At 43.0% G+C, this 23,710-nt stretch overlaps 1 protein-coding gene across 2 annotated transcripts in view; it reads left to right on the top strand.

Annotated features, from left to right (window-relative positions):
• Positions 1–23,710, top strand: part of ATF6 (activating transcription factor 6) — a 72,972-nt gene that overhangs the window by 39,394 nt on the left and 9,868 nt on the right. For both annotated transcript variants that reach the window (XM_082287479.1, XM_082287478.1), the window contains exon 15: positions 15,642–15,726. In XM_082287479.1, the coding sequence (XP_082143605.1) occupies positions 15,642–15,726 (85 nt within the window). The remainder of the gene's footprint in view (positions 1–15,641; positions 15,727–23,710) is intronic.

The raw sequence follows: 23,710 nt of genomic DNA, 5'->3' as shown, positions 1-23,710 counted from the left end.
AACCATTTTGCTGTCTCTGGGACCAGCATCTCCAGAAGGGCATCTCCTTGACATCAGGGAAGTAACACTGTGGGTTTCTCTTTGCTCTTGCTGGACCATCTGTTTGGCATTTGCTAACCAGCTGTAAGCTTTAACTCTCCAGCAGGCAGCAGAGGTGCTGCATACAATCCAGGCATGAAGTTTCCTGACTTCTCAAGCTCAGTTTCCAAAGTGCCAGCATAGAAAAACATGTACACTGGATGTTTCATCCACATGAAACTGGATGTAAACGTGCCGTCATTTGGAGAAAAGCAACAGATGCAGCAGTTTGCTTGGTGTAAAATTTTGGCAAAAGCAGGTAATTGCAGCTCTAGGTGAATAAGTGTAAAGAACTACATTTATACAAGCAGAAAGGAACTTGGGGTTCAGGCTAAACACTGGTGTGGTTCTACAAATGCTGAAAAAAGGTTGTGAAGCCAGCTGGGTAAACAACAATGTCGTGACAGGGTATTTCCATTTCAGGGTAGAGTTGGTTAGTGTTGGCTTGGTATGGCAGTCCAGGAGGAGGATACTGCCCACACCATGGCACTTGTCAAAAGGAGGTAAGAAATGCATTTTAAAAGAGTGTATGTCCCTCAGTCTCATTGTCATGCACACAGGCATGTAAGGAGTGCAGGATAGGCCAGAAAGAAGAACCTGACATCCTGTAAGTTCTCAGATAATTACCTTTTAATTCCCTGCAGCACTCCATCCCTCTTCTGCTCTCCTGGCAGTTCTAACCATCACTGTCCAGCAGAGTAGAACCTCTTCACGTGGATCAAAACTGACACCCTTATGACTTAGTCTTTCCAAATCTTGATGGTTGATTTGAGAAGTTACCTGTTTGCTTGTAAAAGTCACTTCCAGTACCTTAATTCTCAAAGGAAATAGGCATCTAAGAACAAGACTGGTGTGGATTAAAAGAAGGAAACCAGAACCCTGTACCTCAGCTGTGGCACCTTCTGTCCGATTCTGTTACAAATCACCTCTACCTGCTTGTAGTGCTTTTTCTGTTTGAAAATGTCCTTACAAAGCCCTGATGCAGCTGCCTTGGCTTGCAGGAAGTTACAGTGTTCAATCTGGCCCATCAGATGATGTGTTGCTGTGCTCCTGGTCTGGGTTTCCCTCCCAGTAATGGCACGTGCAGTTGTTAACAGGGCTGTGTGTGCTCTTGGTGTGCTTACAAACAGATCTGTGTGGGATCAGAGGGAGAGGGGGAAATGATCTGCAGCCTGGGGACTGTCTGGAGTTCACTTGCCTTTGTGTGGGTCAGGGGTAGCTCTGCAAAGCCAGAAGAGGTTCAGAGGGCGAGAGGGAATGGAAATGAAAGGGAACACATCCACCAGGAGGATGTAGCCTCAGGCTCTTGCTCTTCTGTAGACCTTCATGTTAAGAGCCTGATAAGGTATTTTTGTTGACGAGTTGGGGTAATAAAGAGAGTTGTGACTACACATATTAAACTGGTTAATGGCAAGCTGAGTGACTCTCCAGCTAGAAGAGAGGATTTGGATTGGTGCCTTCAGGCTGCTCAGTACCTCTGATATTTTGCAGAAATTGTGGTGTGTCTAAGATGTTCAATCTTTTTGTGTAGAATTAAAACCAGTACAGGAGCAAGAAAAGAGGGGAGGGTTCATATGTAATTCGGGTGATTTAAAAAGTGCCCGTGCAGTTGATGCTATCCGTGTAGTGAAATCAATTATTTTGCCTTATTATTTGTACCCTCAGTGTCTAAGAAAACACTGATGCATGTCCTCACCTAAAACCTTTCATGCATCATTTCTCACATCTTTATTCTATGATAAGAATTCTGGTAGAGCTTTCTTTGACCTGAAAGTCCCCTGTATTTTGAAATAAAAAAGCTGGAAACTCCAGTGGTTTGGTGAAATGTTGTCAATGGGGCATTTCATTTTTAAAACCCACATTTATGAAAACAGAGCTTCTGTGGTTACCCAGAAGCTGATACAGTTGCATCATACTTTGCAGAATATTTGTAGAAAATGTTGAAATTAGCTTGAGACTTTGTGTTCCGCGAGAAAAATGTACATAATTAGAACACTTGAAGGCAAAAGCATTTTTCTGTACTTCTAGATGTCTTAAGTTATTGGCACATGTCAAGTGAGAAGTGCACTGATAAAGGCTTAGGTTTGCTTAATTTGCAGTGTTCCTCTCATACTTCTGTTTTTCTTCCTTAATTTCATTTCATCTGGCTTCTTTCTTAAATCATTTCACAGATTGTTGTTGCTACTTTATGGACTACAGGCACCACAAATTCTCAAGCACCACTCAAGGCTCCTTCTCTGCTTAATGGAGGCAGAAAAGCTCTTTTCAGTTTTCCCCACCTATCCCAAACACCTACCCTTGCGTGGACTGGATTTCCTTCCAGAGGTGCCTTTCCTTCTGTAGGTTTTAAAGGGAGCCCAGATAGCTCTGTGAGACAGCTAAAGCTGGAAAAAATTGATCTCACGCTGAGTGGGGAGATGAAAGCCTTCTATTTGCTTGAGTCGTTATGTTCTAAATGTGGTGGAGAGCTGGCAAGTACTGATAGAAGAAAACATATTACTCTGCAGGAAGAGAGCCAGGCCCAGCCTGAAAGCCATAGCCTGATGTCTTCTGAGTAGCATGCAAGCAAGAATCTCCATGTTTTTATCTTCCCAAAGCTGACCTTTCCCTCTCTTTTATCTAATCTGGTGCCTGTGATCTTGCTAATTCAATTGCTGTGGCAGACAGGCAGTTACTCACATGCACAGTCACGAGATGGACTAGGAGTGTGATGCTCATGCACCAGTTTACAGCTCTGTTTGTCCATTATCAGGCTTCAGACCAGGATCCAAGCGAACTGTTGTCACAAGAGAAACCTTTTTCTGTGGAAATTGCTGTTTTCTACCAGCTGTGCAATGGACAAGTACGGGTGGCTTGTATGATGGCTTGTACAGCACTGTAGTACTCTCACACTGTTCAAAACTGGTTGATTTCTTCCCTAGCTACATGAGCAGATCCCAGGACTTCTTGAGGGTAAAGACCAGTGAGTCATTTACATGGTTTACCACCACCAGAAAGGAGGGTTCCTGTTGTCCATGCCAGTTCCTTGGCTGTTCATACTCTGGTCAGATCCCTCCTTGGGCCGTTTTTATTGTCTTGGTGGGAAAACAGCTTGAGGAATTTGGGGGACTGTCAGGAGAGTCTGACAATTGCCAGAGGATGGCAGGGAAGGAGAAGGAACCCTCCTGTTTTCGGTGGTCATGGGGATCAGATTGCTCAGGCTATGCCATTCTGAAGTGCACTTAAGGTAGCTTGGGGGTAATTAAGGAAGAATCCTCAATGTCAGGCATCCAAGATCCTTTTTGCTTCCAAGTATGAGTTAATCACATACCTTCTATATGCTTTTAAGACCATTTTCCATCAGATTGTTTTCTTGTTTTGGTCTGAGGGGGTTCTTTTAAGGGGGAAATGTTAAGTGTTTATAGTCCTTTTTCCCTTATAAAATGATGTCTGGTTCTAAAACTGATTTAAGTCTTCCTCAGCAAGACTAGAAATTCAAACAGAGCAGACGTTTGGCAAAAAATCTGGACTCAGAATTGAGATTTAGAAGTGAAACGTAGATACAAATGTGAAAAGGAGAAAGCTCATCAGGCTAGGCTAAATACAAACCAATGGGCAAAAAAAAAGAAAGGAAAGTTCATCTTCATACTCTCTTAACTGAGATTATTAGTAACAGAGGCAATAACTTCTTTAACATCATTATATTGAATATCTCTTTAATTAGAAGAAGGTATTAATAGTTGATGAATCCTTAGCCATACAGATGTCCCAGGATCTGCAGAATGAGAAACATCTTTCCAACAAGCAGCTGGAATGCAATACACATTGCACAGCTTAAAACGCTGCCATCAAATTTGGATTCAGCCCACTGCATCCTAATAGGAAAACTCTGTTGTCTGTGCACCAGCATTTTGGGGGAAACAGAAGGCAGCTTGGATTTGGAGCCCCAGCCATGGCCTGAGTGTGCCAGACCACCATCCAGCCATCGGCAGCCCAGGGACTTTGCCTGTCCCTGCTGCCAAGATGTGCAGAAACCCACCCAGGTCTGAGCTGAAGTCATTGCAGAGCTCTGGGTATATCTGGGGGGTTCAGGCAAAAATGCAGCCGACTGCTCGCTGAGAAGAGCGTTTATTTCTGTGATACCTGGGTGTGTTTCTTTCCTTATGTCCCGTGTTGCTTTATTCTTGGGGGTTTGGCAGTGGCACTTGCATTGTGGGTGATTATATAAAGGTATTATTTTATTCAACTTTGACATAATGTGGAAGGAGGGGGAAACCACTTTCTGTACTATAATCAGAGGAGAGAAATTGGTAGAGAAGAAAGAGCACCCAATTCTTTAGGTTCCATAAAAAGGTGCTTTCAAAGCCACTTTACCCAGCAGGTACTGACAATGCAAATGAGACCTATCTTTTTAAAACCATGTCAAAGGCAGTTTAGTAAAAGTAATAAACCCATACCTGTGTTTATAAAACAGCTTTCTGCCTGTGACCTAAAACATCGTTTCTTCCCACTGCTTGGGTGGTGATTACCTCCATCTCCATGAAGAGGAGTTAGCTTCATAGAGGTTTAGAGAGAGATTCAGGTACCCTGAGCACATGAGGCTAAAGGATGGAGGGCAGGAGGAGATCCCCAGAAACTTAACTCATGGCCAGTTGCTTTTTCCAAGAATTTGAGGGATAACAAACTCTTCTAACCCAGACTTTCCAGTCCTCTGATGTATTTCTGTGTAACTGATGCAACTTCCACAATTAGGAAAAATTTGTTGCTAATTTCCTGTACATCTGCTGTGGTCTCAGAAGCAGCATCTCTCTGGCTGCAGATGAGAATCAAGCTGCCACTGTCTGTTCTTGGGCAGTACCATGGTTTAACCTCATCTAGTAAATCAGTACCATGCAGCCACTTGCTCACTCCCTGTCTCCCCACCAGTGGGGGAGGACAACTGGGGTAAAAAAGTACACCTTGTAAGATAAAACCAGTTTAATAATTAAAATAAAAGCAATATGATAATAATTAAAGTAGTAACAATTATAATGAAAAAGAGAGAGAGGAGAGGAGTAAGTGGTGCACAGCACAGTTGCTGACTGATGCCCAGCCTGTCCCAAGCAGCAATCCCAGCCAGTTCTCCCCAGTTTGTGTACTGGACACAACGTTCTGTGGTATGGGATATCCCTTTGTCCAGTTTGGGTCAGCTGTCCAGGCTCCCAGCAGTGCACCTGCTCACTGGCAGATCATGGGAGAGCCAAAAGTCCTCGATTTACAGTAAGCTCTTCTCAGCACCAGCCAAAGCATCAGTGTTATCAACTTTATTCTTACATAAATTCAAAACAGGCACCATGCCAGCTGCTAAGAAGAAAATTAACTCTCTCCCAGTTGAAACCAGGACAGGCACTCAAGGACAAGCAGCAGCAAGCTGTGGCTGTCCCAGCAGGGAGAAGAGAGAGGAGCACCCTGAGTTGGGCTCCCACTGGGTTTGGTCTGAATTTAGTTCAGACTTACTTTATTCCCTCCTGTCATTAGCCTTGCTTTCAGTTTGTTTGCTTAGCCTCCCCAGTGAATATATTTCCAGCAAGTTGGCAGCAGTCACAGATCAGCGGATGGATCCGGAAAGGGAGGATGTCACACCGCGAGATGTATGCTGCAGTTGTCTTTTTATTCCCTCAAACCAGATCTGAATCCAGTACCTGATCTCCTGCCTGCAAAGGGCAAGTATGCTCTCTTTGCAGACACTAAAACATGTTTTAAGGTAAATAGCAGGTGTTCAACTCAGAAATGCATCTGTGCACGCTCAGTTTTTGGGCTGATGAACAGTTGGGTCCTGCTGTGCCATATGATGGACCAGGTGCACACTTTTTAGAATCATTAGCAGCTTCTGTGAAATGGAGTTTTGCAGTCTAGTAGTATTTTTATTCACAGCTTTAAATGTATCTTCACCTGTACACTAGTAATATATGTAATTTTTCTTTGCATGGGAACATGTTTGGATCCACTTAATAAAAGTTGCCCTTCAGACTGAATCCTGCATTGTGTCCAAATTCTGAGTGTCTCAGCTTCTTTAGCTGAGCTGTCCAAGATGCTGAGTCTGTTGCATTGACAACTGCAGGTACTCTACTTCTTGGCTTGCAGCTGTCTTACATAGTGTGGAGCTTGAATGGGAGATTCAAATTCTTTCTGTTGCTGCAGAAGGCAAGAAGACAGTAACTTCACATCAGGGCTGGATCTTGTGCCATATGTGTTGTAGGAATGAACACACTGTGATCAGATTAATTGCCTTGATTTAAAAAAGATTGAAGTCTTGGCTCTACTTCACAGTTGTTTCTGGTTAGGATTTTAAAGTTCTCTTGCATTCCCAGCTGTCTGCATGTGTGGGCATTTTTGCTCTGTAAGAAGGCATCCTTTCTGCTGCTTTGAAATTAAGTTGTTCTGCCAGAAGAGCGTTCAGTCACAGCCTGTGTAACCTTTCCTGGACTTATGTAGCTATTCCTGAACACTTCTCATGTGTATTTAACCCTGATTGCTATCTTTGGTATCTTTTTAACCCTGATTGCTATCAGCATCTTTCTCATACAGTCTTTTCATGAGAAGTCTGCTGGTTCGCAAGACAAGGAAAAGGTGAGGTAGAAGTATGATCTTGACAGTCTTCCAAATTTGAGCCCAGGTCCTTATGGATCTTAGAAATGCTGCTTGAAGAGCCTTCTGGTCCACCCTCCTGTGTGGAGGAAGGCTACTGCTGACAGTGAGTGAGGTTGGCTGTGGCATTGTCAAGTGGGCTCTGAAGAGCTCTCAGGATGGAGATGTCACCACAAAGCGAGATCAAAGTGTTCTAGTACTTCACTGTGCTTTGAAGTCAGCTGGAAGAGAAAGCAGAGGACAGCTGTATTAGCAAATGGTTTTGGAACCCCAGTGTTACATTGATCCAGCATTTGGAGAAAGCCTGGCATAAATTTCTTTTTAGCCATCCAACTTCTGTTTCTTGGGAATGTGATCTGAAGAGATCACGCTCCACTCTAAGGAGTGTGCCCATGAAACTGCATCATTTTTATGCCCTGGCTGGCTCTGTGCTTGTGGGGCTGGGCTGCAAGAGGCAGACCAGCAGAAAAATGGTGTTTGCTGATAGTAACATTCTCCACTACAGTTCGGGTTGGCTGTGCTTTTTGGGGCCATCTCCAGCTGAGCAGTAATTCTGGGAATCCAGGATTTGTCTTCTGTAGAAGACCTGAGGTCTTGCTGACAAATATAGCAACTTTGGGTTAATGTTTTGTGAGAGAAGCAAAGAATCTGGATTATATCCTTTTTGGTTTTACTGGGCTGGATTCACATGCCCTATCTAAATGACATGTTTTTGCAATTACAGATTGCAGTTGCAAAACTAATAGCCTACAGATGCTATGCACAGGCAGAGCTTCGCTGCAGTGAATTATAGAAGGAGGGGAATTTCTTTTTATGGGTAGTAGTAATAAAACAATTAATTCCTTTTGGGTCTTACAACTTTGTAAAATCTGCAAAGATAGTTGACAGACTCAGCTGGGAGTTACAGTTGAACTGCATTTCTGTGCTCCTATAGCCCCTGGGAAGGACAGAAGATGGCAGAGAAACATTATTTTCAAGTAATTTGAAGCAAACATTTTTAATTTTATGATGCTGGTTTGATTGAGAGAGCCTTTAGAAGAAAATTTGATCCTTATCAAACATAACTGAGGAACTTTTCCACGAGTACAAGCTGGGATTTTTTACCTTTCACAGATGCACAGAACTAAGTCAGCTAGACATACCTTTTCCAATTTGTTTTGAAACTCAGCTGATTTCCACAAATAACACACACACAAATTATCAAAGCATTTTCAAGTCCTTTAGAACTTTCCTATACAATTTTAACCAAAACTGTTTACTTAAGCATAGAATTCTGTCCCTCACATCCTCTTACTTTGCATTTAGGAATTTTTTTTTAATCTGCTGCCAAACCAAAATTACATCATAGCAAATGCATGCATTGTTCTTTACTTTTGGGCCTGCAGAGCAGTTCTGCAGACAAGTTTAATTGGCAGGATTTCTGTCCAGTCTCTGTCCTGTGCCCTCCTTGTTCACATGGCCTTTTTCCTTCCTATTCAGATAAAGAAAGGACAAAACTACAAGGAAAAGTACATTTATGATAGAAATAAAGTCCAAATGGGGTGCCTTCACCTCATTCTCCCTTGCAATTGGGCTGGTGTTGCTGTGCCTCATTCAAGCTTCTGCAAACTGTGATTTCCTGGGGCATTCCCTATCCACAGGGCAAGGATGATGGTATTTAGTGCCTCTTATTTAGGATGTCAAAGTCAAAAAAGATATTCAAATAGCTTGGGTAGAAATGAGGCAGGTTCATCTTGGGTAATTCCAGAGTGAGGGATTTGCAAAGGAATGGGGATCTTGAGAGAAGCTGGTAATTTTGCAGCTCTGGTGTCACTTGGTTAACAGGATGAAGATAGATGTTTCAGTAGGACAGAAGGTTAATGAGCGTGTCTTTGGAAGTGTGCTCATGTTCCACTTCCTGGAAGGAGACACGGTGCCTTCTCAGAGGCCCACTGGCTAGAGTCCATAGATACCTGATAACCAGCATATTTCAGTGTTGTCTCAAGACTGATAGCAGAGAGGCTGATGCCGTGTGAAATTCTATTATGGGTTTTCTGTGGGTTCCTTGCAGTCATTATCCCATCTTTCACCTGCTCCCATACTCTTCATGTCATGGATTCCCTGTAAGGATCCATGATGAGGTGAGTAGATCTCCTTGGATTTCTAATGTCTGCCTTTAAAAAAAACTCAGACACCAAGCAAACAAAAAAACTCAGTGCATCAACTTTAAAAACAATTCAACTTTACTAAGTTCATGGTATGATGAGCAAAGAGTGGTGGCTATGAGTCACTGTTTGTGTAGAGGTTTTAATTGATTCCTCCTCTTCAGCCTTGTATGTTGAATAAAAGGATTATAAGCCATGAAAATAGAAAAACTGAATAGTGTATCAATATTTTCCACCTTTGTGTGACACGTGCTTTACAGCTGCCTTTTGTGCACCTCCACAATGCTTTGCATGGTTGTGAACTGCAAAGGACACAGTTCCCAGCAGGTCTCTGTTATTCTTAGTAGTCTCCATAACCTTTCTGGTTCTTAATCCAGGAGATCCTTTGCTGCTGGTTCTCCTTTACACTGAGAAAACACTCCAAAGCTGAGCCCTGCTCGTGTACAAGCAGCAGTGCTGCCTTTGAAGGGAGTGGGGGAAACTCTTCCAGAGGAAGCTTGTGACAGAGTGAATTTTCCATTCCTCTGAGGTCTCTGGGATTTTCACAAGGCTCTCTGACTCACAATGAGGTGCTTTCCAGTTAGTTTGCTTTTGGAGCCCAGGCCATATCACATCTGGCAGTAGCACAATTTACAATAAAAGGCTAAAGACTTCTTCATTAAAAGGTCCCTCATGTGGAAACTAAACTGGATAGCAACTCCTCCTTCTGCAGGGACAGTGACTAGAAACTGTTCCAGAGTGCAGTTAGGTTTTATTTATGAAAATTTGTCTAGGAATGGCAGAAAGGTGTAATCTTACACTACAGGACATTTTATTGACTGTGGGATTGAGCTATTTCTGGTAAAACACTTAAATAAAAATCATATCTCTTCACTTCATTCCATCTCTGTGCGCAAAGTATAGGCTGTAAAAACCACCTGTGCACAGAAACACAGGGACTGGAACAGCACTGGCATGAAAAGGAGCAATTTTGACAAAAATAAAAGCGGAAAAAGAATCTCTATTCCCACCACTTTTTGGAGCTTTCTTGTTCTGGGGCAGTCTTCTCCCCATCCCTCAAAATGGGCTTAAAACCTAGAAAAGTAATTAGATGCTATGATTAGGGGTTGAATTCTCAATTGCAAACTGTCTTCTTTAATTGTCCTGCAAAATCAAACTGTTAATGTGTGCTGGTTAATGTCAAGGTTTATACAGGTAGAACTGGTACAATTTCAAACCAAATTAAATGATTATTGTTAAACTCAAAGGGGTAAAGCTACTGGGACCTCTCAGGGTGGGCTGTCAAGAGTGGTGCAGAGAGGCTGATGCCGTGTGAAATTCTATTGTGGGTTTTCTGTGGGTTCCTTGCAGTCATTATCCCATGTTTCACCTGCTCCCGTACTTTTCATGTCATGGATTCCCTGTAAGGATCCATGATGAGGTGAGTAGACCTCCTTGGATTTCTAAGGTCTATCTTTAAAAAAGAACCGCAGAAACCAAGCAAACAAACTCAATGCATCAACTTTAAAAACAAGTCAGCTTTACTAAGTTCATGGTATGATGAGCAAAGAGTGGTGGCTATGAGTCACAGTTTGTGTAGAGGTTTTAATTGGTTTCCTCTCCTTTTTTTTTCTGTTCTCAAAACTATCCCCATGCTTTTCAGATAAAAGGGTCAGAAGTGCTTCCAGAGGCACTCTCCCCTCTGCATTTCTGCCGTTTAACATCCACTGATAGTGAAGGCAGTGTTTCAGGAACTTCTAGCATTTTCAGATGGACCAGTGCTGCCTCCAGTGTGGTGTAACCTCAGGGGACCATATGGTTGCCGTCACCCAAATGAATCCATAATGAAATTATACAGCCATTTCCTCTACAAATTTGTAAACTTTCATACATATCCTTTTTGAACTGGCAGTGGAAACCAGAAATGCCAAGACCTGACTCCCATTTACATCTGATCTGTGCTTTGTGGTGTTGGGAACTGCTGGGGTAGATGAGAATCAGCCCCTTGGCTCTGAGTGCACCTTGGTGAATTCTCTTCCCTGGGGAACAACCTCCTTTTGTATTCAGAGAGCTGCTGAGATCCAGCCCTGGATTCCTTGTGAATGAAGTTCTCAGGTACCCTTTCTTGGCCAGGAGTTGTGTGCCAAAGGCTGTGATGCTGTTCAGGGCCAGGTCAGTGGTCTGTGTAGCAGAACAGGACAGACGCATCACATCTCTGGCAACAGCAGAAAGCCTGAAACAATGATCCTGAAATTTTTTTAGAAGTGTTATATCTGCTGTTTGTGGGAAAAAAAGCTGGCTCGTGGGCTCTGTCAGCTCAGGGGTTTAAGAAGTCTAACTCCTTGGAGTATATGTACTCTGGATGAGTCTCTGAAGCAGCATGCAGTTTTTTGGGCCTGGGAGAGCACATTTTTGTTGCACATTCTTTGTATTGCCAAAAGCATACCTGTAAAGAAGGTCCAGTGCCATGTCATTGGCTCGAAATCCCTGAAGATGTTCAGAAAAAACAGGTTCGAAAGACAATGCATGGATTTGATGCACAATTTTTGTATGATTGAAAAAGCATTTTTTTTCTATCTGCTTTATCTTGAGATCACTAGGTGTGGTCAGATTAACAGATAATCTTTTAAACTGTCAGGAGATGTTGAATACTGCAGAAGCAGTGCCATTAAAGAAAAATGGCCCCTCAGTGGGATGTGGGGAGCTCCTCAGCCTGGGTCGGCGGTGGCTGTAATGTGGTCCTAGAATCACAGCGGGAAGAGTCAGGCTGGAGGAGGTTGAGGCACACAATTCCCTGGGAGACTTCTTAGTCATAAACAGAGACGAAAAAATGCCCAGCTCCAGTGTTTGTTTGCTGTAAGAAGCCTTGGGAAGCTGCTGGACAGAGTGCCCTTTGGCATGCCGAGGCGCCTGGCTCCATTTGCCCCCTCTGCTCGGGCAGCTGCCTTTGTTGGTTGCAATATTCTAGCACGGAGGTGGTCTCCAAGGCAATGGTAAAGATCAAATCTCCTCATCAAGGCAAATTGCCAGAACAGCACATTAAAGTTTTCCTTTGGTATTTTAATCCAGTCTCCTCAGAGCTTTTATTGCTGTAAAGCAACAAATGTCACTGGTTTTTGCAAAAGATTATCCTTGGTTTGTCAGAGATGGATCTCTTAACGAAGAGCAGGGTTCGTTGGGACATCTTGACAAAGCCTTCGTGGGAAGTGGGCTGGGGGCTGTGTTCCTGGAGCCTTGGCTCCTGCATGGATCACATCTGTACTTTGCAGGGTACATTCTCCAAGCCACTGGGAAGGGTCAGAGGCTTGGCCTGCCCTGCAGCAGCACGACCAGCAGTGTTCACACAGGCAGATGTGCTAAATATGCTCTAACAAAGCACATCTACATCGTGTCGTTAATTAAGACCTCAGAAAAGCCTTTTGAAAAATACTTACCCATACCTAAGCTCAACAGCTAAGAAGGTAAGAAAAATCTGGGGGAATTGATTTGACAGATAGTAACCTCTGGGATAGGAGGAAAGACAGCTCATGCTGAGAGTGCAGAGCCTTGCGGGGCTGGAAATCCGCTCCTTTGTGTCCCGTGTCACGCGGGATTCCCTCAGATGCGTGCACCTCTCCTCCAAACAGTCCCTGCAATATTTTCCTCCATCGTGGGCATACTGCGAGGATTAATTCCTATGTGTTTCTGTCACACAATGAAACAGGAATGGAGGAGGTGCAGGACTGTTCCCTGGGAGGTGCTGTGGCTGATGGGATATGCATTGCAAAAGCCAAAACAAGCAATATTGCTAGTTCTACTAATTTAAAAGCCAAGAGCCCAGCTTAGAAGTGATGATAGTTTAAGAAACAAAATGAAATCAAAAAGACCCATGACTAGCATTTTTTTCCTCTAATGAAACCTCATGGTATGCAGTGATGATGTTTTGTTTACGTCCTTAAACTATGGGAGTTAAAACCAGGTTTTTTTAATAAAAGCTAAAATGTCTGCATCTTTTCATGCGTCTAGGTAGGAGGGACTTTGAGTACCAAACCACATGTCATGAGACTGAGGCTGAAGGTGCAAGAGCAGCAGGACTTTTGGAATATTCTAGCACAGTGGAGTAGGATTTCTACTGCCATTTGGCTGTAGGGGTTAGAGATACATGAGGCTCTAAAGCTTAATCCCTGCTAGAGTCCTGATAACACTGATGTGATATGCAAGAAACCTCAGAATCCTTATTGCAGTTCCATGTGTTGTTGAGACTTACTAAATGAAGGTAATGTGTTCGTGGCTGGATTTTTAGTATCTGTGTCTATATTTATCTGTCAGACCATCTCATCTGGCTTCAGTATCACAGAGCTGTAGAGATGATCAAAAGCAAAATGACAATGCTGAAACAAGGGCTCATTTGGAATATTTTTCCAGGCTGATATTTTTCCAGTCATTCTGCCAGCAGTCTCAGGTCTGCTTTGTCTGTTTAAACTGTCGTCTGAGTGTAACTCCTGGTCCCAGCCAAAGCCATCTGTTGTTGGGTAATAGTTTTGACTTATTCTGCCTCTGGTTGACACTCATGCTCCTGAGCCAGATGCTGACTTGCAAAATTTGCTTTTATTCATTTTCAGTTTTATACCATGTGTTAATATCACGAACAGCATTTTAATTTAAGGGGTTTTTTTTGCCTACTGTTTAAAATTAGTGATGAGTAATAGTGTCACACCCCCCTCTGGGATGCAATTCAGCATCCTTCAGAACAGTACAGGACATTTTAGAAATACATTCTAAACGATGTTTCTAAATGTCTAATTTCTTTCAAATCACTCATCTGTACACTCCTTTCTGTGGCATAGAATTAATTATGTATTGCTTTCAAATAAAGGTTTGGACTATTTGAAGACTTTCAGGCTTGAGAATGTTGTGGGTGGCTAACTGTGGTCAAAATACCTGATATTCTGCAGCATACCCTTTTGACTTCAAAGGAGAGTGAGGGTAGTTAGGTAACTTTGCAAGTTTGCACTGATTGTCACAGTGTGTATTAAAGATAAAGATGATTGGAGAAATAGATAAATTTCACCAATTCCAGACTTATAAAACATCTCACTGTAGCTAGGCAGCTTCCAGACAGTCTGTGCATCCTGCACATTAGCTCCTGGGAGCAGTCTGGGTTTAGAGCTTTTTGTTTGTCTGTCTTCTCCACAGTTGGTGTTGAATCACTGAGAGGTTGTGCAGCAACTCCAAAGCACATTTGGATACAGCTGTAAAGTCCTTGTGGTAGTTCTTAATACAGTTCATACACAGAGTAAATAAAGGTGCCATTATAAGGCAGCGTAAATTAATGCACCAATCTTCAGATAGGTTAGCAAAAAGCAGTTGCTGCTTGTAATGACTCTCAGGTGATCATCTGTGCAGTACTTGTGGTTTGGGAGGTAATGATGATGTGGACTATCAGAAGCATTAAAAAAGAAAAAAAACAGTATAAACATTTTTTAAGCTCTGCTAAAAATAGTCATCAAATCATGACAAGGGCATTGTTATAAAATGTAATTTAATGAACATCTTATCTTTGTCCTGTTCCTTTGGGAACGTTGGATTTCGAGAACAGTTTTTATGTAAGGTTCATTGTCTAAGTGAATGTTGTCTTAAGTGGTTCAGAAGTGAAATGGGAATTACATATGTGATCTGAGAATTATACCAGAGTGGTTTTATAATTTTGGTACCAAGATGTTTTTTGCAGACATTTATTTAAGTAATGTTTTCTTCTCATGGTCAGTCATTCAGTGTTTTGAGGGGGGAAATTTTTGATGGGAAAAAAAGAGAGTGATATTTCTGCAATGTATTTACAGAATATCTTGATATGTTTAACACCTAACTTTATGTGTAACTCAGTTACCCAAATCTTAAATATAACAGTGTAGTGTTTATATTTTAAAATGGCAAAATTACAGTTACCCTGACATTAATAAATTAGTGTGTCCTGAAGGAAGTCTCATTCAGTCTGCCAAAAAGATAACCTTGCCCAAAAGTATGAGATGTTTGTGTGGAAAAAGCATGGGAAAGCATGAAAGGAGAACATCAAACTGGCTGAATAATATGGGAGATGCCTGGACCAGAGCTTTTAAGTTCCATTGATAAGGGAAGAACCATATTTTTCCAGGCTGCAAGTTGAGCAACTTGAGTTCAGCACAGCAAAAGAACCCTGAAGAAAGGCTGCATTTTTCCTTGCAGGCCAGGTCCGTATCCAGAGCATTTCCTCCAGATGCAGCTTCCACTGTCAGAGCCAGGGTAGTCAGTTTGAACACTGCTGCCTTACAGCAGCACCCACTAAAGATAAGATACTAAAGCACAGCTTTACCATCCAGCTTCCCTGGAAGGTTTTGTCAGCAGAGCTTGTGTTTCACACCCCATCCCAACTCTGAGCAGTGCAGTCCTGCTGCACGAGGCGTGTGGTGTAGGGCTTGACAGAGACAGCAAGATGACTTACATATAAAGTAAACAGCTCTGCAAGTTAAACTTCGATTCAGCAAGGTCCTTAACCACGTTTAAATATCATTGAAGTCAAGTTAAATTACTTCAATCATACACATAAGCACTCTGCTGAACGAGGGCTTAATAGTAGTTTCTATCTCTTTCCACATGATCAAGGCTTTTTCATATTCTGCTGCATGCAGTAGGGATTTCTTCTTGGTTACACAGCATGAGCAATTGCTGTGACTTTTGGAAGACTCCCTCAACAATATGAATTTTCTGAGCTGTTGTAAACAGTTCCGTGTGGACTGCCAGTAAGAGAGAATGGAAAGGCATTTTCCCAGCTCTCCACTTTGAGAGTAGATTTAACACATCTTTTCTTCTGTTTTCCAGGACCACCTGTTACTGCCAGCCACCACACATAACAAGACCAGGAGACCAAAGATGTCTATAGTGCTGCCAGCTGTAAACATCAATGGTAAGTGCAAAAGAACAAAGGGAACGATAAGAGAACAATTTCAAAGTGATGTGCCTGACTCGTACATGAAAAGCAGACTTAGGCCAAATGTCTCTCATTACAGCTTTGCAAAAGAAGTAAAACTGGTCATTACTGGGGTTTAGTTGCCAGGGTCCCCACTGGAGATGGGGTACTGGCAAATCCCCTATGCTTAGTCACCCGGACTGTGAGGAGAGGTGGGACACTTGGCCAGCAGTTGTGCATTCTGGCTCCTTCAAGGACATGGAGGGTGTCGTCCAGTCCTGGTGATTTGTACCCCGCTGATTAAGGGTTACATGAATGGGATTTAACTTCTCTGACTTGGTGGCTTACAGAGCCCGTGGAGACTGTCCTCATCTCCTCATTTGGGTTCCTCCTACGCCTGCTTAGCAGGGCAAATTCCTTGGCCTTGATGGTTTGTTAGGATGCTGACTGCCTTCCGTGGCCTTCCTCAGCTGTTTACCACACTGTTATACAACACTCAGTGTGAGTGGGACCTCTCAGCACCGCATGGTCAGGATTAATAATCATCATGTTACCGTGCTGCAGAGAAAAAAAAGCAGAGAAAAACAGCTTTGCACTGGGGCACAGGCTTATTAGTGCACAGCAATGTTCTGGATCAACATTTCAGTCCCACATGAGAGACAGGACATGACTTGCACAAATATATCATTAATTCAGATGGTGAGGAACTGCCAAATTAGGACATGTTTGGGGCACAGGGTCACTGCCACATGAGTGGCCACACTGCCACACTCTCAAATGCTTTGAGAAGCCCAGAACAGTGTAAACTTTACTTTCTGGATAACTGTGCACATAATGCTTTTTTAAAACATCTGTGTTTTACAGTACATGTGAATCATAAACTCAAATGTTATTGTTAAATCCCAGCATGCCGAAAACATTATCTGATGTTGCGAATTTCCATAAACTAAGAAAAAAGAATCAGTTGAGGCTTTCGGCATTTTGATAATTGCACTTTCCCATGCAGTACAGCCGAGTGTGATAATCTGTACAGCTGTCCTAGGGGAATTTTTATTAGATGTATCAGAATTATTTTTGGCATTTATCTGCCTGAAACTCCCTTTTTATGTCTATTACAAAAATCCTTTTCTGGCTGACCTGAATTATCACATGCAAGTGGGCACTTTATCACTTGAAGTACAAACACTGTTTCTAAATTACAAAGTATTTCTTCTTAGTGTTTTACTGAGTCCTGTTTAACTTGAAATAACTTTTCATTTGTTGGAGTAAATATAATTTGGAAAATATGCATCAGAATCCAGTGACAAATCTTATCCTTCATTAATAATGAAACATCGTGAAATATTTTCTTCAGTTCTTCGGGATTTTTTTTTGGAACATCAGCATAATCCAAGAAATAAAAAAAATGTCCAGGGAATTGGGCAGAGATGTCGAAACAGATGAGACACAAGAATAGCATTAAGTAAACAACGGCATGAAACACGGATTCCTCTGTGACACCCAGCCAGGTGTTAGGAAAAAAGTTACAAGACACACAAGAGCCAGTAGGTAACTTGGCTTGGTTTTTAATTTGACCATTGATAACCTGGAAGAAATGACTCCCTAAAATGTTCTGCCTGGAGAGGAACCCATTTCTCTCCTTTGAGAGCATTGCTTCTCCACCCTGTTCTGCCTCTGTGGGGACTAGAGACGTCCTGCACAAGCATCTGGAAGTTAGCTGAAAACAAAGCTTTCCTCCCAGCTGTCTGCTGTTTTTTTTAAGCCCACCTTAATTCTTTGTGCACCTGCAGAGAGTTGGCTGCTGGAAAAGAACGAGTCTCCTTTGGAGAAATTGGCAAAGCTTTCAGTGAAGGAACTTGTCCCCTCTTTCCTTGTGCCTCAGCCAGATCTCTGTGCAAGAAGGGAAACCTTTTCTACTGCTACTTCCTTGCCCTTCCTTTTTACTGCCACAGCCCTGGCAGAGGAGATGACAGGAATGCAAGTGAAGGGGTCTTTGTTTTGAAACATTTTCAGAACTTCATCACTTGCTTCTGCAGGGCCTTTTTCTGTGTACTAAAGTTTACCCATGACGCTGTTTCCAAAGATTAAATACTTGACAGTGCAGTTGAGAACCAGCCATTTGAACTATTTGGACAGTCTTTTCCCAGCAGGACAGTCACCCTTTTCTGATCACACTTTGATTGCTCTAGTGCCTTCTGAGGTCCACTAGAGACTGTGTTTAGCTGGCTTGAGCCATTCCTGCTGCTGGCTGCAGGGACAGAGAACAGGGGTATGGATGATGAGTATGAAGTAGAATGCATTGTCCGCTGCTGTCCTGCATGGCTCTGCATGGTGGTTCCTGATGTGGTTCTGCAAGACTGATCTGGCAATTTTCACCGAGGTACAAAACAGAGTCAAGGTTACAGCCTGAAGAGTTTTTCTGGGAGGAAAGAGGCAGTCCTCGTGCTGTGAGGTAGTGGCAAATGTCAGCAGACAATCCTGTGATTGATGTGTACATGCACGTGTGTGCAGTCAATAAGATGGAAGTTTAAAAGACGATCTTGTTCAAGGCAATAGCAGTATGTTATTAATTTTCAAGATAAAGACTTGCTTTCAAGTGTTCAGTTGCTCTGTGTTGGAAAAGAGTAAAATCAGCCATTACCTTGTAACATTGTGCCATGTGCTCCTTCTCAGGGTCAGCCTCAATCACCCAATGCCCCTCAGTGAGCATTTAGGATAGAACCAGATCCTCACTGTGCAGGTGCACAGGAGCGTATTTGCCTATTTAAATATGTTTAATATGTTAACATATGTTAAATATGTTTAAGTGTAAATTTTTTTAAGTGTAGGAACTTGTTACATATTGATACATGTTAATCCTCCACCTCTTAGTCCCTTTTCCTTCTTCACCCCGGGTCATAGCCCCTTTCCAAGTTTGCTGGGCCATCCCCCAGTTCACAGTCAATGCTTGCTGGCAGCTTTTCCTTTTTTGCCTCCCCTGATGCTCAGAGCCCTTTGCCCTTGTCCCATGCCCCTGCTGGCTGCTGTCCTGTGGTACAGCTCTCCCTTTGGCCCCTGCAGCCAGCCATGCCCAATTTTGACCTGCCCCTGCCCAGTGTCAAAGCCCCAACATTTGTGGACACGTGCAGTACTCACAGAAAATCTGCCTGGTGGTACCTAAGGACCTCAGCATTGGTAAGCCTGGAAGGAAAAAAGCAGAACTGGGGAGTGCTAGTCCTACTCTGCATGGTTTTGAAGGCACCATTGGTATCCCTTCCTGAGAAGTTACTCCAAGAAGAAATGTCTTGCAGTTTCTCATGGGAATGAAAACGAACTGCAGTCTACAGTTAAACTCAGACTTTTGTTTTCAAGCAAGTCATGTTTGTTATGCTGGATTGCAGCTATTATTTTAGAAATCTAACTATGCACTTGAGACCAGTTAAGTCTCCAGTAGGTTTCATTCCTAAATTTGCTTTCATTGTAATTCAGAATGTTGTTGGCTCATTACACTAATTCCAAATTGACATATAGGCGGTGCCTTTCTTGAAGTTTAAGTGAAACCATCTGCCATTAGCCCTCTATTTATTTAACTGCTGTAAAAAATGCAGTGGGTTACAACATCGATCTTTGGATCCAAGTAACCTATAGAGAACAGCATAGCTGAGCCACTCTTCCCACAAGCCTTTTGTTTGCAGAATGCCTGCAGCTCTGCAGCCCAGCACAGCCCAGCAGGACTGCTCTCTGCAGCACACAGCAGTGAGGCAGTGTCAGAGATCCAGGTCAATGTTTGGCCCAAGAAGCCACTTTCAGGAATGCAGCTCTCCCTAGGATTAGGTGAGGTACTCTTGCAGCTTGCACTTGCTCTTGGTAGGAGCAGCTCTAAGTGTCTGTGCAGTGTATACACCAGGAATACTGCTGGCCTAGCAGCAGCACAAAGACCAAAAAGGCCTTTTTTTTCTTCTTAGGATTCCTGTGCAAAACAGTTCCCCTATATGTGAAATTCCTTCCATCATTCACTCTCTTTAAACTGAGGGTTGGTGTCTGCGCTCTAAGCCAAAACAAAAGTGAGAGACCTGATGAGAAAGCCCCTGGTGAAATCTAAGGCTCATTTTCTTGGAATTGGCAACCATGAGAGAGAGAGTTTTGAATTTTTTACAAATATTTTGGATGGATCCTTAGTCTGATGTAGCCCAGTGGGGATTGTCTTCAGTCTGCCTTTGAGGTAGCTGTTTGTGTGCCTGACTCTTGATAACCTCTATGTTTCTGGGTTCTTAAGGAGCCCTGTTCTCTTAAGGGTTGCTTTTTGCCATGAAATCCAGCAGCAAAATAATCTCCCAAAGGCAGAAATGGAATGGAATGATGACTTCAGCAAAGTCCACGTGCTCTGTTGTGTTGGCCAGCTTCTGATCGTGACCAGTTCCCTCAGCTTCCCTTCTTGCCATCCATCATCATACTGACGTAACAGACTTCAAAAGTGCTCAGAAATACACATTCTAATTATAAAGGTGGAAAACAAATCTAGTGGTAAGGCTTTTTGATCAAAACTGGAGCGATTTCTGCCATCAAGCAGTATGATTATTTGCATGCAGCTACAAAGAACCTCCTTTCAACTGACAGCCATGTGCAAGCAAGTCACAGATGTCCAAGGCTGGTAGCAAACTGTCTGTGAAGAATCTGTAAGGCAAACAGAACCCACACAGACTGAGGAGCAAAATAAAAACAAAAGCTCTTTGGGAAGTGACAATGGTCTGTAAGTTCCCATGTCTTAGGGTTGAATAAATAAAGTCTTCAACTTCCTCTGCCTTCCAGGGTCAAGCAAACAAAAGATGCTCTTTCCCTTTTTCCGAGCAAGAAGTAGAATTCCCAGTCAGTCACTGAGGAAGGTCTAAAACAATACATGTCTGACTGAACAGCAACTGCCTTCCCTTGAGGTTACTGCTTGACATCTTGGGAAGCCTCTCTCTCACTTTGGATAGCTTCAGAACAGTTTCCAGGAGGGTGATGGCCCCCGTTATCCATAGCTGTTGTCCTTTGTTGTTCTCCTTGTGCCTAAAAGCCAAGTCTCAGTGCCCATGGCTCCCTCTCACAGTTGCTGTCCTTGGCACCAGGCTGGGAAGCTCATGCCACTCTGCCAGGTATAGAGAACACATCCCTTGACTGCACAAGCACAAGCTATAGAGATACTTCCCTCAGTGTTTCTGCTTGCTATCTGCATTTAGCAGAAAGTGCTGAGAACTCAGCACAGCCTTACAAGCTGTAGTGTGAGTACAAAGCTCTGGAAGTTGTGTATGTGGGATTACAACCTAGATGTGAGATGAAAGAAGGGTGACTGCTAAGGTTTTTCAGGAAAGTCACTGAGAGTCCATCAAGTTCTCTACACCAGGATATAGGGAAGTACGTCTGAGAATGTGTCCAATGCTCTTGTTTCAGTCATTTTGAAACTGCCATTCTTTTGCTTCTTGAGCTGCCAGTTGAGGAGTAAGAGTAGTTCAGTGAAGTGTGACTAGGCAAGAATCAGAGCCGTGGTTAGCTCTCGGTCAGACCTCACGGCAACAGCTGATCACTGAGCCTGGGCTGAGAAAGAGGGAGAGCCTGCAGTCTCCTGTGTGCAGCCATGGACAAGCAGCATGTCAGGGTACTGTGGTTCTCCTGTAATTACGAGGATTTGCTAATGTCAGAGATGTACTTCTGCTCCCCTGCTTATGTAAAGCTGTGCTTCAGAGGTCAGGATTGAAATGATGGCAGAACATAGTTTAACAAGGAATTTTAACAACAGATTTTAATAATCTTGTAAGATGCTGATATTTGCATTTCTATTCTCAAAGTCATGTAGAAGTGCAGTTTGTCAAAACAAAATATTCCCTCAAACTTTGCTACATTTCTTTGAATCAGAATTGATCATTGCCTAGATGAAATCTTAAATAGAAGTTTTCAACAGCTTTTGTTATCTTTGAAAGACTTTGCTCACCCTAGCCATGTTTGTTAATATGTTGCCTTTGACAGAAAGGAGGAGATTAAATTATTCAAAAAAGTATGAAAGAAATCATTCAAGAATCCGTGCACAAAAGTAATGGAATCTGTGTCACTTGAGTTCATGTTTATTTATTTGGACAGGAAACGATCAAGAAATGAAATCATGAAGGCTTATTCCCTAATGAGTTTTCATAACGAGCTGTTTACCTAAATTGCTAAATGAGTAATCTATTTTTATGTATTCAAAATAACAGGAAGGTTATTTCAGAGGATCTTCAGTGCCTTTTTGCCTGTTAATAAATACAGAAAAGAGTATCTCATGGGTTTTGCTGGAGCAGGCCAAGCGGCAGTGGGCCTGGTGTTCCCTGTGCAGACAGGATAACTGCTGCGGATGGCATTTTGTTGGGAACGTGCCGTTCACCAAGGGGGTAGAGAATTAGTCATCAATTAATTGGGCTTCATGCTTAGTGTTTCCAATGCCAGTGTGGAGTTATTACAGCAGATTGGTTTTTCCATACAAATGACACACTTCTATAAAATTCACGAAGTATAATTAAAAAGAAGCCCGTGACATAGGCTGGCAGCACGGGCACCAGTGCGGAGCCGCAGAATTGGTTTGAACTGAGCGTGTATGTGTCTCCTGGATGTTCCTTAGCCCTGCATGCTGGTGCTGCCATGGACATGTGCTCTCCCAAGCTCTGCAGAGAGCACTGTGCTGCAAAGCAAAGAGGGAACTTTCACCCCAATCTGTGAGGTTACTGTTGCCGTCCTGGCTACCTTGTGCTGTGTGCAGCATGTTGTAATTCTAGCCTCCAGCCTAGGCAATCTGCCTTAATATATCTTCAAATGTCGTAAATTCAAGATTATATAATTCCTCTTGGTGTGAAATTATAGGTGGCAAACACAGTTTAATGTTTGTGATACGTGGGCCAACTCTGGTAGCTCTTTATTTCTGCAGTGATCTGAAGCATAATTATCCATAATGAGCTCACCCTGTAAAAACATGAAAAGCTGCAACAGAGCTGGTAGAGGAGGTTCACATTTATGAGTTGTGTCTTGAGGACATCACTGGAGTAAACCTAGAGACTGGTGAAAACACAGCAGTCTGAGAGGGCCTGTTTCAGTGTTTGGGTCACAGTCTCTAAGGAGACTCCTGCCAGCAGGGCTGGGAGGCTTCTCCCTGCTCCTCAGATCCTGGGTCTGTCCTCCATGCTGCACTTCTCTCACCTCTTCATACAGCCCACCTTACCCCAGTGCTTCCTGGTGTGCTTCCTGGGCATCTTCTGGGCTTGGAAAGTATTTGAAAAACACATCCTGGGCTCCTGAAGAACATTTTGGGTCATTCACCACTTCATTAAATAAATCATCTCCCTCCATCCTGCCTGACTCTGTAGCAGCCCCAGAGGAAGAGGCTGTGCCTTATCCCCGTACAGCACAAATGCCTTTGGGTGAATGTGGATGAAGAAATGACTGCCAGCCCCAGCTGCCCCTCTCCATGGGAAAGGAGGCACCCCTGTTTCAGAGCAGGACTCGTACATTAAAGCTGTAAATCTCCTGTTGCTGTAGCTGGGAGACACAAATGTTTGCAAGGGCTCTCTTTATTAGCGTGCTGCATTCAGACAGGCTCTGCAGTAGTTTCATAATTAACTGACAAGTGCACTGAATCACAGAAGCTCATGGGGAGGGGAGTGCTTGCCCCACACAGACAGAAGATGGTGTTAAAAATCTCCTCTACGAGCAAGAGCTGATTGCAGTATCTAAATAAATGAGGTAACTTTATGTATCCAAGTGAGACAGGTGGAAAATTCAGCTCACTCTTTGGATACTGTCCAAACTATAAAGACATTTCAACTGTAAGGGAATAGAGTCTCCCACCAGCCCTCTGTCTTAAATCAGTGACACACTTTAACACCAGGATCCAAGTGATACTGGGTGATAGGCAGGGCCCATGTCAATCAGAATGTGATGCTGCCTCTTGAAAATAAAAATTAGGTCCAGTAGTTAAATTAATTCTATCAATAAGTGCCTA

The sequence above is a fragment of the Coloeus monedula genome (genome assembly GCF_965178545.1).
Source record: "Coloeus monedula genome assembly, chromosome: 9".
In the NCBI taxonomy this organism is placed as follows: domain Eukaryota; kingdom Metazoa; phylum Chordata; class Aves; order Passeriformes; family Corvidae; genus Coloeus; species Coloeus monedula.
This window is presented reverse-complemented; position numbering and strand designations above follow the sequence as displayed.